At 35.4% G+C, this 14,146-nt stretch overlaps 1 protein-coding gene across 3 annotated transcripts in view; it reads left to right on the top strand.

The window, feature by feature from the left end:
- The window catches only part of gnal (guanine nucleotide binding protein (G protein), alpha activating activity polypeptide, olfactory type), a 194,932-nt gene that overhangs the window by 112,374 nt on the left and 68,412 nt on the right, over nucleotides 1–14,146 (top strand). For all 3 annotated transcript variants that reach the window (XM_026265285.1, XM_026265287.1, XM_026265286.1), the window contains 2 exons: nucleotides 8,715–8,769; nucleotides 8,848–8,921. In XM_026265285.1, coding sequence (XP_026121070.1) covers nucleotides 8,715–8,769; nucleotides 8,848–8,921 — 129 coding nt within the window. The remainder of the gene's footprint in view (nucleotides 1–8,714; nucleotides 8,770–8,847; nucleotides 8,922–14,146) is intronic.

The following is a 14,146-nucleotide window of genomic DNA, read 5'->3' as shown; positions in this document are numbered from 1 at the left end:
ATCATTCCATTAGCTCAAACACAGAGAAAGTTGTGGCCAAAATAAGACTCAACTTTACCCCCTAGTGGACGAAAACGTCCCCAACAACCCACAAGGGTTAAGTGTCTAATAAACGCAGACTTGCTCATTGCATGATTCTGATATTCTTGTAAGGATTACAAGTTATTGGTATTAACACCCGTAGCGGCTGAAGTAAGTAGGATAAAAAAAAAATAATAATAATAAAGTAAGCCTGGCGCGGGTTTCAAACAAGCGTTAAAAGACGGCGCACCATGAGACGACAGTCACGAATCACCTAGCTACCGATCTACACCGAATCAGCTCCAGATCTCTGGATTCAAGACAGGACTCTCGGCGGCACATCGTGCAACCGCTGAATCAAGGAAATGTGATTGTGTTAACTTGTCACCTGTGTTTACCTATTATAAAAATAAACCATAGAAGAACCCTGACTACATTTTATGGTTTGTGATGCTAAAGAACATTTCATGACGTCTCAGACAACTGTAAATTTGTGGCTACTGTGGTTTAACCCTTTGAAGTCGATTAACGCATATATGCGTTTTGAGTAATTTTTTCCTGATAACCCCGAAAAGAACTTAAATTACACTCTCAGTTTTAATCGTACAGATAAGAGCAAAACATCAATCGAATCTGTAAAGGGTTTACTTTTTTTTGGATACAGACATAATAACAATAAACCTTTGTGCACTTATAAAATAAAGATAACAACCAAGGTGCGCTTTCTGCAGCCTTTGTGTGCGCTGATCTTCATTTACAAACACATCATTAAAATGAACTTTAACTCCGTGAATACTCAACGAAGAGACACGAGAGAGATATCTATAGAAAGCCTGAAATGTCTACTTTTAAACTAAACAAGTGCTGCCAAAAACAAATATTCTGAGATAAAGTAATCCATATGAAAACAACGCGATTTCTGTTTTTCATGTCTCCCTTCACTATGTCTAATGTGACCATGCCCCCGCGCTTAACGCGCTATTCAGATTCAAACTGAAGCGCGCGGCTTGAATACGCCCACACAGAAGAAAAAGCAGCCAGACTGTTCTTCAAGTTTTTATTTTATTTTACTGTTTGCTTCGCGATGAGAGGAATAAGACATAAATCACTTTCCTCAGAAAAAAGAATGAAGCACTTTATTCAGCAGAGATCATAAACATGAGTAAGTCTCTATTTATTTATTTGTACTTGTTTTCACATAACGTGTAAACATTTTACTAGTTAGACTTTTTCCAAATACTTTTTCCAAACTATAATTCCTGACTAAATGTATAATCAAGTGAAACATTATGAAGTTTCAATAAAAATATACAATACTATACCATTCAAAAGCTTGATGTAAATAATATAAATGTGACAAATAGAAATAACTCTAACAAATGTAAAATCAATGCAGTTCTTTCAATTTTTTCCCCCTAAAAAAACCTGAAAAATATTCTCAGCTCTTTTCAACATTAATAATAATAATAATGATAATAAATGGGTTTTTTTTTTTTTTTTTGGTAGAAAATAAGATTGTTAAAAGGATTTCTAAAGGATTGTGTGACTGGAGTAAGGATGCCTAAAAATTTGTTTGATAGTCAGCTTTGATTGTTCCTAATAAACTGTTTAACTGCTCCTCCAAGTGGATATTAAATTATGTTGTGGAATAATTAAATATATTCTTAATAAACTACAAACATAAAATGATATAGATTTATTTTATTCTCACATTCTTTCTTGTAACTCCTCACTCAGTGTCACAGCTGAATGAGAGGCTCATTATGCAGCTCATTATGCGGCCCTTTGTCTTCTCAGGTGTAAATCACAATGATATTCATGATAGTTGACGCCTACTCACATATGACTTTTACCAACAAAAAGTGTCTTAGAAAATTTTAATCAATATATTGTTTTCTGTGAGTGAGTAAACAAGATGATTTTCACATAATTTAGAAAGAAAAATTCTAGGCTACAAGCTCCAGTTCTCAACAATCCCTGGAACCAATGTTATGTATGTGTTTTATGGCCTTATTCAAGTGATTTATCATTTTTAGTTTTTAACTAACCATGCATAACATTTTTTTTTTCTCAAAAATACAATTATGTACATGCATGCATTCAGGGTGTCCGCGGGGTTTTAAAAAGTATTAAAAAGTGATAAATCAAAATAGTCAAATTTAAGGCCATTAAAAGTGTTAAATGTGGTCTCAGAGGTATTATTTTTTTCCAAATTAGGTATTATTTTTTCAGACTATCAGGTGTCCTATTCTGATTGAAATTCTATCTGCGTTCGCGTTAGTTCGTTTAAATATGGGCTTTAGCATATCTGGGCAGATAATCAAAGATCTTTCGTCTCCGTCTCAATGTATGTTTGATGCTGACGTCATATTCAGTGGTCGTTCGGCATCATCTCAGAACACTGCGCGCTCAACAGAAGTGGCTGGTTTCCGTTTTATTTTAGACTTGCTTCAAGGCATATCTTCAAAGACTGGACAACCATCGTCATCTTCTTGGGCAAATGCAAGTTTTCTAATAGATTTACTGATAGCGCTGTTTCTCACACATGCAAAGAGAGAGAGAGCGAGAGTCTTACCACGCTGAATCGACACGCTATATTGTAAACTATTCTTTGTTGTCTTCTCCTGTCAATATAACGGTTAGAATTACTCATATTCATTTTCGAACAAGCAGAAGACATACCGGTTTCTCTGGTAGTGAGTGGAGCTAATGCGCAAATGGCAATTTCATTGGCTGGCGCTGATTTAGTACCGTCCCTGTTTTGATTTCAGCAAATCAGTTTGACCAAACGCTTACAACGTGATTAATATTCATGAACCCAGCAGCTCATCAATTCATAGTGCATTGTCTTTTAATAATAATTAATTTGATCTATTACTATTTTGTTACAGAAACCCTCAATAACCAAAAATATCTTAAGCATCACCACCAGTCTTAAGTTCAGTTAAAATGACAAATATGCATTCATTAGGCCTTAAAGTAAATTTTTACATAAGGGCATTGTGCTAGAAATATTACTATTATTTAGTAAAATGTATGTGATACTGCTACTACTGTTGAAAAAAATTAAAAAAACTTTATTTTTTGAAGAAATAAATCACAATATTTCTTCCATGTTTTAATTTTAATAGCAAATCCCCTTTATTTACCAAAAATAAAATGTTTAAATTTCATAAATTAAAAGACAAATTAAATTTGGGTGAAACTTGTTTACTGTTTTTCATAATTATATAACTTGTAGAAAAACTTTAAACACAATAAGTATAAAGAATGGCATTGGTTTTATTTTTAGTGTAAAAAGTAAATTTTTTTTTAATTAGCATATTTTTGTGTTTTGCTTTGGTACCGAAATTGGTACAGAGAACCGTGGATTTTCACGGCTATCGGTACCGAATATTGAAATTTTGGTACCGTGACAAGACTAACAGGAAGGCTTATTGTTCGGTGTGTAAAAAAACATCAATGTCAACTGGATGGGAGCTAACGCACTTCGGTCGCATATGCAATCAACTAAACATAAAAATGGAATGCGTGCTCGGAGAGAGCAGTTAATTCTACCAATCTCAGCTGTCTGCGCGGCTGCACCTCCACCACCACTGCCGCAAATTCGTGGCGCAGTTTTTGAATCCGCAACAGTTCTTAGAATCCGCAACAGTTCATAGAATCCGCAACAGTTCATAGAAGATGCCCGTTTGTAATGCATCAACTTGCAATGAATGCCAGCCAGTGTGCTGGAACTATACATTCTCTCCATTGCAAATTTTATGTAGTTTGTTTTATTTTATTTACTAAGTTTTATTTACGAAGTTATTTACTCTAAATCTATTCTTTTTTTGTATGTTATATATGTCAAAATCTGTGTAAATAATAGAAAGGTCGCTGATTAACACTTGCAATTCAGTGTCGTGATGGTTTTAAAAAATATTCTGAAGGTAGTAAAAAAGGTATTAAAAAGTAGTAAATTTAACTTAAGGATTGCTGTATATACCCTGGCATTTCACATATTATTATAGCCCAGTTTGTGCTGATTACAGTGATATTAGACTTTACCCATTTAGATATTTATAAGAAACTGAAAAAAGCACAAATATCAGGGCATGACAAAACTTATCCAGGCCCCAAAAATACCCTTAGACTCCAGAGGGTTAATTATAAATGCTATAGTTATAGTTATAGTAAAATAATTTTCTTTGACTCTTTATTTTTGTAAACTGTAAAAACTTCAACCACATTTAAAGGGATACTCCACCGTGTTTTCATATTAAACTATGTTTTTCCCTTAACTAAGACGAGTTGATACATACCTCTCTCGTCTCAGTGTGTGCACTCAATCGCTTTGGCACAGTAATATCTTCACTCGTGAAAAATCCTCTCACCGGCCCCCGCTCCCTCTAGTGAAGATATTACTGCACCATGGTATTCCGCCACACAATATAGTTATCCATTTTACACGCTTAGAAAAGCGCAACTTTTTGTTTTGTGTTACCGTCCTAGGTCGAGTTACACTACGCGAGTAACTGTATTTAAATAGGGAAAACGTGGAGGTGTTTGGTAGCTTCTCTGCTTGGCCCATATTGAATGAGTGGGCTAAGCTAAGTGCTTTCAAAGTGTCACCGCGCGCCAAAGCGATTGAGTGCACGCACTGAGACGAGAGAGGTATGTATGAACTCGTCTTGGAAAAGGGAATAACATAGTTTAATATGAAAACACGGTGGAGTATCCCTTTAAGTATTTTTGGGGAAAAAAATTAATAAATGTTGAAATATTATATTAGAAGTTGTGCTTATATTAAAATAACCAAAGGATTCATTAGCTAATCAAAAAAAAAGAACACTAGATTAATAATTTATTTTAATAAAAATAATCGTAAGAGTAGTCGATTTATCTAAAAAATAATTGATTAGATTAGTCAACAGAAAAAATAATCGTTAGTTGCAGCTCTACATCAAATGCATGTAATCACAGGTAGAGCTGAAGATCTTTGCCCGAACCCGACGTGACCCGGGCTTAATTTATATAATCTCGGCTCGGGCCGGGCTCGGGTTTGCGCTCCTGTTTGCGAGGTAAGCGAGCGGTCATGTGATGTGTTTCGATTAGTGTGAGAAAGATGCGAAAATGAATGCTGAGTAGGTGAAACGGAGGCTGGCCTCTTGCGATTATGTTTTGGTTGCACCTGCAACTAAAGCAAAGTCTGAGTTGTGGAAAAGTTTCGACCATGTTTATAATGGGAATAATGAGTGAATAATGACACACCATCAGTGAGCGCAGAAACGCGCTGAAGCCATCTACAGTGGATTCATTCATTTTCCTCCACAAAAACATGTAGGCTTAGCCTAATCTCTGAGAGTAAAGGTTTTTCTAATGATAACTAAATATTCACTGAGTCTTGAATGCATAATGTGGACAGAGTATTTACGCTAATGTTGGCATTCTTTTATTAAATGTCAGCTGGCGAAGCAAATCCGGCGGAGCTTTTATCTTAATTTCGTTATTGCCAAATACCAATCTTAATTTGAAATGTATGTTAATTTTATTTGTTAAAAAAAACTAATTTTTTTGGTGCTTTGGACTATTTATAGGCTAAATGAGCCTATGCCTATTTGGAGTGCTGAGATGTTACGATGTTACAGAGGACTTATTTTATTTCTTTATTCCAACTTCCAAGTGGCCTATAATCTACCTTAGTTATGAATAAATTATATTAAAACACATATAAATGACTCATTCTTGACAAAAGGAAAAAGAGCTGTGTGTATGCACACATTTGAATAATGTCGGGCTGTAAACGAGTTCAGGCTTTTAATAAGCTGTCAATCAAAATGTACTTGTCGGGCTCGGGCCGAAACCTGTCGGGCTCGGGTCCTGTCTGGCCTAACTTTTAAGGCCTGATTACAGCTCTAATCACAGGTAAACTGTCTGACCAGTCAGATGTTTGTCAGAGTTCCACAAAACAACTATGGTTTGCAGACAGTTATAAGATTTGATGTTGCAAATGCATGTTTTGAATATACTGTGTGAACTCATTGCTCCCTTAGCACATAGAGTTTTATTTTCCCTCCTCAATAAGTTTTGTCTGTTTATTGGTCAAGTTCTTGTTTCTTGGATTGCATTAATTAGTCACTCAGTTAATTATCTTTTGCTTGGCTCTCTCCTTTTAAATTATGTTGTATTGATAAGGGGTTATCATTAAATAAGTCTGTTAAGTTGTGTTATCTTACAATCCATATATATCCAAGTAAATGTAGGTTGAAGTGTCGCCGATGTAACTGGTTAAAACTTGGAGTGGCGATGAGGTCTTGAAATGTATGGAAAGAGTCTTAAAAAAAAGGTCTTAAACGGTATTAAATTTAACTCCATGATTCCTGTATGTAACCCAAATGATTTACTCACTCTCAAGCCATCCAAAATGAATTTCTTCTTTCAGATGAATCCAATCGGAATTTTATATAAAAAAAAAATGTCCTGGTTCTGCTAAGCTTTATAATGGCAGTGAATGGGTGTTATTGTTCAATAAAAGAAGTACAATAAAGTGCATCCATCCATCATAAAAAACTATGGCTCTAATGGCTTAATAAAGGCCTCCTGAAGCATATTGATGTTTTTGTAACAAAAATGTCCATATTTAAAACTTTATAATCTGTAATCTTTAGCTTCCACTAATTGTCTTATGCACATTTACAATAGAACTCAGTTCCAGTGGATGATATAGGTGTAGAGTAAGCTCTGGTGAGAAGTGACGAACTCGAAAGCGCAAAGGAGAGAGCAAACACTGGTCACAAATTAAAGTACAAAACAAGGATTTGTAAAGAAAAATGTTGGAAGATTTTGATATATGTGGGGAAGTCGTGGCCTATTGGTTAGAGAGTTTGACTCCTAACCCCCTAGGGTTGTGGGTTCGAGTCTCGGTCCGGCAGTACCATGACTTGGGCATTGAACCCCCAACTGCTTCCCGTGCGCCGCAGCATAAATGGCTGCCCTCTGCTCCGGATGTGAGTACACTGCTGTGTGTGTGCACTTTGGATGGGTTAAATGCAATGAGTATGGGTCACCATACTTGGCTGTATGTCACGTCACTTTCACTTTCATATATGCCAAGAGGAGACTGGTTTCCTTATCTAAACAAAGGAAACTTTGTTTCTTTTGCTCCTGTAAATAAACCTGGGTTCTCGCGAGAATAGCACATTCTCACCAGAGCTTATGCTACGCCCACGTCCTGACCTATTCTGTTTAATATGGACCAAAATCTCTAAATATGTCATGAGAAATTAATTCAGTTCTGAAGTAAAAGGGGGGGTCCAGACCGACACTAGCAAGGTTTGGCTAGTGAATGTTTGTCCATCAAATCTTTTGTCCAGCTGACTTTTCCAAGGTTTGGAAACCAAAATTTAAAATTTCCCTTATCCTGTGGTATATAACCTTGTTTTTATCTATGTGTTTTTGTGCATCATTTTGTATGTAGGCTTCTCCATTTGTAGCGGCCATTCAAAAGATGGAAATATTGATACTTCCCCTTCAGCATAAAGGGGACAACCTTTTATTAAAGGTCATCCTAACTTCACTGTGCAGCTATGGTGAACCAGGTCAACTATATCGAGAACAGTCATCCCTCCTAACTCTACACTTGTGATGACACTGACAATATGCTTTAGAAATGTATTGTTCAGCCCAAAATGACTATAAAACATCAGACCAAAAGGTTTAATTGAACAGCCAAACAGCATGAAATACAAGCAAAAAACAAACAAAAATAAAAAGTCATATGTAGAGGTATGCTGTATTTAATAAGCTTGCATTACTCACTGCATAACCTTTCCAGTTGCAAAACATATGTAAAGTGTTGTTGTCCAGTCCAAATTTCGAGGCAAGGAAGTAGGGCTAAAGTGATCTGTGCTAGAGCTCCACCCGGAGTCCGAAACTGACACAAACCAGTTGGTAAACACTGCAGAAGGTTTTAGATTATCACTTTGCCTGGTGTATGTTTGTCTCATCCACCAACTCATCCACCAACCACAACCAACCCCCCCCCCCCCCCCCCCCAACCACACACACAAGTATGTACAGGTCAGTCAAAGCAATACATAAAAGTGCATCTCAATAAATTAGAATGTCGTGGAAATTCTTATTTATTAAACTTGAATTAAATTAAAAAGGGGAAGTCGTGGCCTAGTGGTTAGAGAGTTTGACTCCTAACCCTAGGGTTGTGGGTTCGAGTCTTGGCCCGGCAATACCAAGACTTAGGTGCCCTTGAGCAAGGCACTGAACCCCCAGCTGCTCCCCAGCGCCGCAGCATAAATGGCTGCCCACTGCTCTGGGTGTCTGCTCCAGGTGTGTGTTCACTGCTGTGTGTGTGTGTGCACTTTGGATGGGTTAAATGCAGAGCACAAATTCTGAGTATGGGTCACCAAAATAAAAAAAATAAAATAAAAAAAAATTATATGTTCACAGACTGAAGTAGTTTATGTCTTTGGTTCTTTTAATTTTGATGATTTTGGCTCACATTTAACAAAAACCCACCAATTCACTTTCTTGACACATTAGAATATGGTGACATGCCAATCAGCTAATAAACTCAAAACACCTGCAAAGGTTTCCTGAGCCTTCAAAATGGTCTCTCAGTTTGTTTCAGTATATTATAGTATAGTATTATTGTAATCATGGTCAATTTTAATTTGTGTTTAAACCTTTTTTTTTAGCTTCCTGGACAGAATTGAGTCTGTACGACAGGGTGACTATACACCAACAGACCAGGTGAGGACGCTTTCACACTAGATTAATTAATATTAATGATCAGAGTCATTAAATTGAGAGTTTGTTAATTTCTTCCAGGATTTGCTGAGGTGCCGTGTTTTGACATCAGGGATTTTTGAAACCCGATTTCAAGTAGACAAAGTCAACTTTCAGTAAGTCAGTTTACTGTTTCATGATATATTTATGTAGAAGTAAATTATTTTAATTTACTGCTGGCTCCAAATGAATTTTTATTTTATTTTAAATCACAGCAATTAAGTGTTAAATATGAAAAAATTTAAGCCGGGACATAAAATTAATATATGTATGAATCTGGACATCCCCAAGTAATTTTTTGGCACTAACCATATGAACTTCTTTCAGTGCAAAACGGTTATAGTTTTCGTAAACCATGCTGAAAAACATGGATCATCAGGCTTTGTTCATTTCCGCTTGAATTCTGCAGTCATTAAAGCAAAGGGGACATGTATCAAGTACATAGACATAGTCAAACCAGTATTACCCATAGTTCAACAATGCAATGACATTATGTGAATAATATAAATTGTAATGAAAAACTGTGTATTTAATGAATGACTTGTTTTGTGTTGTATTTTGATCAAGACAAATGCCTGTCAGTTGTAGCAAATAGATCTTCTTTTTTAAAGACAAAAAACAATTGCAGTTAATATAATGTAATTTATATAACATAATCCATGTTATTGAATCTTAGTTCCTCCTGAAGACTAATGAAATGAAAAGCAAGTGTCTCACATATATCTGTATTCCTGGTATGTCATAGAGCAATGCAAATAAAGCGTGAAGAGATAAATTATTGCTTATTCTACAGATATATTAAAAAATTGTCAGAATTAGTTTTATTTATTTTTGTTTCCATAGAAAAGATTGGTTTGTAGTAGTGTTTTAACAAAATGTTTTCCTGCCTAAAATATGAGAGTTGTTTGAGGAAATCAGAGAGCATGTGAAGAATGGTAAAGGTTAAAAGACCATTTCCAAGCAGCTTTATTTAGTGTCTGCCATTTTGTTTGTACTCCTGCGAAAGTCCCATTAAAATAAATTAAAAAGCTGACTATATCTCTAAGATTGGCTACAGTATTGTAGTGATTTCAGTGTAAGATAGCCTCACACGGGGCACAACTAAATGTCGAGATTTTAAAAATGTAAGTGTTATGGCTTTGGGTTTAAATATTAATATTTAGTTTTGGTCACACTATTTTACAGGGTACCAGCAATCATGAAATATTGTTGAATAAATAAGAATTACATAAATGATATTTACATCATACCGAAGGATTTTAGAGCTATTGTTAACTTGTAAAGCCTATTACCTTTTTTATCAATAAAAAGAAGGCACAATTATAATATAAAATAGTTTTATTAACAAAAGGATAGATAAGAGTAACTAACAACTACTAAAATTTCCTGAGTGGGGGTTACTGTATGTTAATGTTACCCACTACACTACCCCACAAGAAGTAGTATTTGTTTTACACAAAAACCCGGTAATATCAAAATGAAAATGGGGGTTTGCCATCTTGACTGCTGTTCACTACAATGCAAAACTCATCAGGGTTCGGTTGCACCAGCTAGACGTAAAAAAGCTGCGTGTAAGCCCTACGCTGGGCTTTGCAACGTCCCGCTTTACGATTAATATTTATACTCGTTGCTCCAAATGAAACTACGATCAGGCTCAACAATGCGCTGACACATTCTCCAGCAGTTATAGTGTAGCTGAGACACGTTCACATCACAATGGCTACATCTACTAATAGAACTGAACTGCTCATGGCACAAAGTGAAGCCACCACGCCATGATTTAATTGAGTAAACATTTCCTAACAAGTCCACGTTTTTATCGTTTTTATCTTAAGTCTCCCTGCACACTCACATGACAGATTTCATCAAGGTTAAGTAAAATATGTTAAATATAATACAATGCTTCTCTCTATAGTTTATTTTAAATATATATATATATATATATATATATATATATATATATATATATATATATATATATATATATATATATATATAAATTAGGGGTGGCACGGTTCAACTTTTTCACGGTTCGGTTTGTTTCAAGGTTTTAGTCATGGTTTTTGGTACAGTTTGGTATGTGCTATGTTTATGGAAAACTATACTTTCTAATAAAAAAAAAAGAATAATAATATTCTATCCAACTACAAGCAACAGCACAAATAAATACAATAGAGTAAAGATACAAACAATAAACAGTGATTTTCAGTTTTTAGGTACAGAAAATTAAGTAATCAAATGTAAAACAGCATTGCATATTGGACTATATAAATTAAAGATAATTCTTTATTAAAGTTATAAAAGCTTTTTAATCAAGAGCAGTGAGTGATTTCTTTGTTGTTGCTGTTTCTATTAATATAAAGACTGTCACTTTAAGAGAATACACTGATACAGTGGCCTGCGTTCAGCCGGCTATGTCTGCTGTAGGATACTTACCAAGACGGGCATTTTGACAATTTTTGTCTGAATTTGTCCTCACGTCTTTGGCTCTTAAATGTTTAAACTGACAAAGCTTAAATGAGTTTAGTTAAAATACATATTAACGTGTGCTGTTCAGTTCTCATCTGTGCCTGCACGCTTTCAGCACCCGGATGATGACAGAATAAATGACTGCTCATAACAATAGCACAATAATAGCGATAAAAAAATAAATAAAAATAAAAACCTGGACAAACCATTCACTCTTGATCAATGTGAATCCCTAAGTTGGAATCAACATAAGTCATTCACATTGATCAAGAGTGAATGGTTTGTCTAGGTTTTTTTTTTTTTTTTTTTTTTAATCGCTATTGTTGTAATGTATGGGAATCCAGAATGTGCATCCGTCAACAGAAACATATATTAACTGCTATTTATAGCAAACCATATTACAGATGCTTTGGATTTAAGTAAAACAGCGGTCCCTGCGCGTGCTGAACGTGTGTGGTGAACCGAAGGGTACGGGTTTTTCTTCAGCGAACCGTGCCACCCCTAATATATATATATAGTGGAATATATAGACAGTGGAAGCAATCAAAAACAACAAAAAGAGCAATGATATGTAAGTGCTATAACAAGTCTCAGTTAGGTTAACACAGTACACGTAGCATGGGATTTTAAATAATATAATAAATAAAAAGAAAACAGATAGAATTAAAAAAAAAGAATAGAGCAAGCTAGTTAGAGGTCTTTACACATACACACACCACACATATACAATTGCATAATAAATGAAAAGGAAATAGAATACAAAAAGATTAGAAAGGTAGTTAGATTTTTTTAAGAATAGAATTAGAATAGTGAATGTTAAAGTTAGAGGGTCAAATAAAGATGGAAGGAGATGTGTTTTAAGCCGATTCTTGAAGATGGCTAAGGACTCAGCTGCTCGGATTGAGTTGGGGAGGTCATTCCACCAGGAGGGAACATTTAATTTAAAAGTCTGTAAAAGTGACTTTGTGCTTTTTTGGGATGGCACAATCAAGCGACGTTCACTTGCAGAACGCAAGCTTCTAGAGGGCACATAAGTCTGAAGTAACAAATTTAGGTAAATGGGTGCAGAGCCAGTGGTAGTTTTGTAGGCAAAGATCAATGCCTTGAATTTTATGCGAGCAGCTATTGGAAGCTAGTGCAAATTGATAAACAGAGGTGTGACATGTATTATTTTTGGCTCATTAAAAATGTATCTTCTGAATCAATTGAAAAGTTTGATAGAATTGGCTGGAAGACCTGCCAAGAGGGCATTGCAATAGTCCAACCTGGACAGAACAAGAGCTTGAACAAGGAGTTGTGCAGCATGTTCCGAAAGAAAGGGCTTGATATTCTTGATGTTGAATAAAGCAAATCTGAAGGCTCGGACAGTATTAGCTGGTCTGAGGTGGTCTGAGAAAGTCAGCTGATCATCAATCATAACTCCAAGGCTTCTAGCTGTTTTTGAAGGAGTTATATATATATAGCTGACTATCAAGTTAATTTACAATTAATGTTTTTCCTGAGGTAATTGTGACTTTACATGACATTTTGTGTTTTGCTGTCTTACTGTGGCTAAAAATTTGTATTTTGATAAAATTCACAGAATTTGAAAGCTGATAATTTATTTCTGATTGAAAGTAACAAAGCACAAAACGTATTGTGATTATTGGATGGCAAGCACGCTGCAAATAATGAATGGAATTAAATACGTGAAATATTTCCAAGCATTTACACTTTTTTTTCCAAGCAAGATGTCAAATGGTTCAGTTTCTTTTAATAATCCCAGGTCATATGTAATATTTTACTGCATAATTATTACATGCTTGACAGAAATATATTTTGTATTTAATGTAGACAGTGTCGTTGGCTAGGCAATAGTTTACAGCAAGCTTTGCGATTGATATTGCTTATCCTGCCTGAAAAGACCATAAGCATTACAGTTCACGTCTGCAGTAATAATTAACTAACAGATATGAATCCTAAAAATGATTAATGTACGAGCAAATCATGACTTTTCACTTTACACCTACCTCTGCGGCGTAAGATTTCGTCTCAGACGTAGCACTACACCGAGATGGTGCAATGGGTATAAATTGTACACACGACTTGAAGCACATTTTACATCCGGCCTAGTCTTACAACCAGATGTGTCCAGCTGGTGCAACCGGCCCCAGAAGCTTGTAGTAAAATGCATATACACAAATATACAAGGTATTCTTTGAAAACAGTTAGTCGGTACTTTGTAAATGGTTGTGTTTTACATAATGATAAAATAAACTAAACAAAATAAAATATAGCTTCATATACATTGCTCAAAAAAATTAAGGGAACACTTAGTCATAATAGTATTAAACTAGGTCAGTTAAACTTTAAGGATATCAATCTGTCAAATTATGAAGCATAAGTGATTGTGAATCAGTTTAATGCAAATGAAAGCGACAACAGCGTTGAAGAAACAACAGCAAGACAACCCCCAAAAAGGGAATGGTTGTGCAGGTGGTTGCCACAGACAATTGCTCTCTCTTTATCCTTTTTTTTACTGATTTGTCTCTAGTTTTGTGTTTTGTTATGATCCTTGTCATTCCTTGTAGAATAATGCAGTGTACCTGGAATCAAATCAGTTTACACAGGTAGACCATCTCCTCCAGGATGGCACGTCCAAATGTGCTGTCGCAAGGTTTGGTGTGTCTCAAAGCACAGTTTCAAGACCATGGAGCAGATACCAGGAGATGGGCCATTACACAAAGGAATTGGACAGCAAGTATCTTGAGGAACAGAAGGAGTAATGCCAGAGCCCTACAAACTGACCTCCAGAAGGCTACTGGTGTGCATGTTTCTGAAGAAACTATCATAAACAGACTCAATAAGGATGGCATGAGAGCCCGACATCCTC

The sequence above is a fragment of the Carassius auratus genome, unplaced genomic scaffold (assembly GCF_003368295.1).
Source record: "Carassius auratus strain Wakin unplaced genomic scaffold, ASM336829v1 scaf_tig00217328, whole genome shotgun sequence".
In the NCBI taxonomy this organism is placed as follows: Eukaryota; Metazoa; Chordata; class Actinopteri; order Cypriniformes; family Cyprinidae; genus Carassius; species Carassius auratus.
The sequence above is the reverse complement of the archived record's forward strand: the minus strand, read 5'-3'. Positions and strand labels throughout refer to the sequence as shown.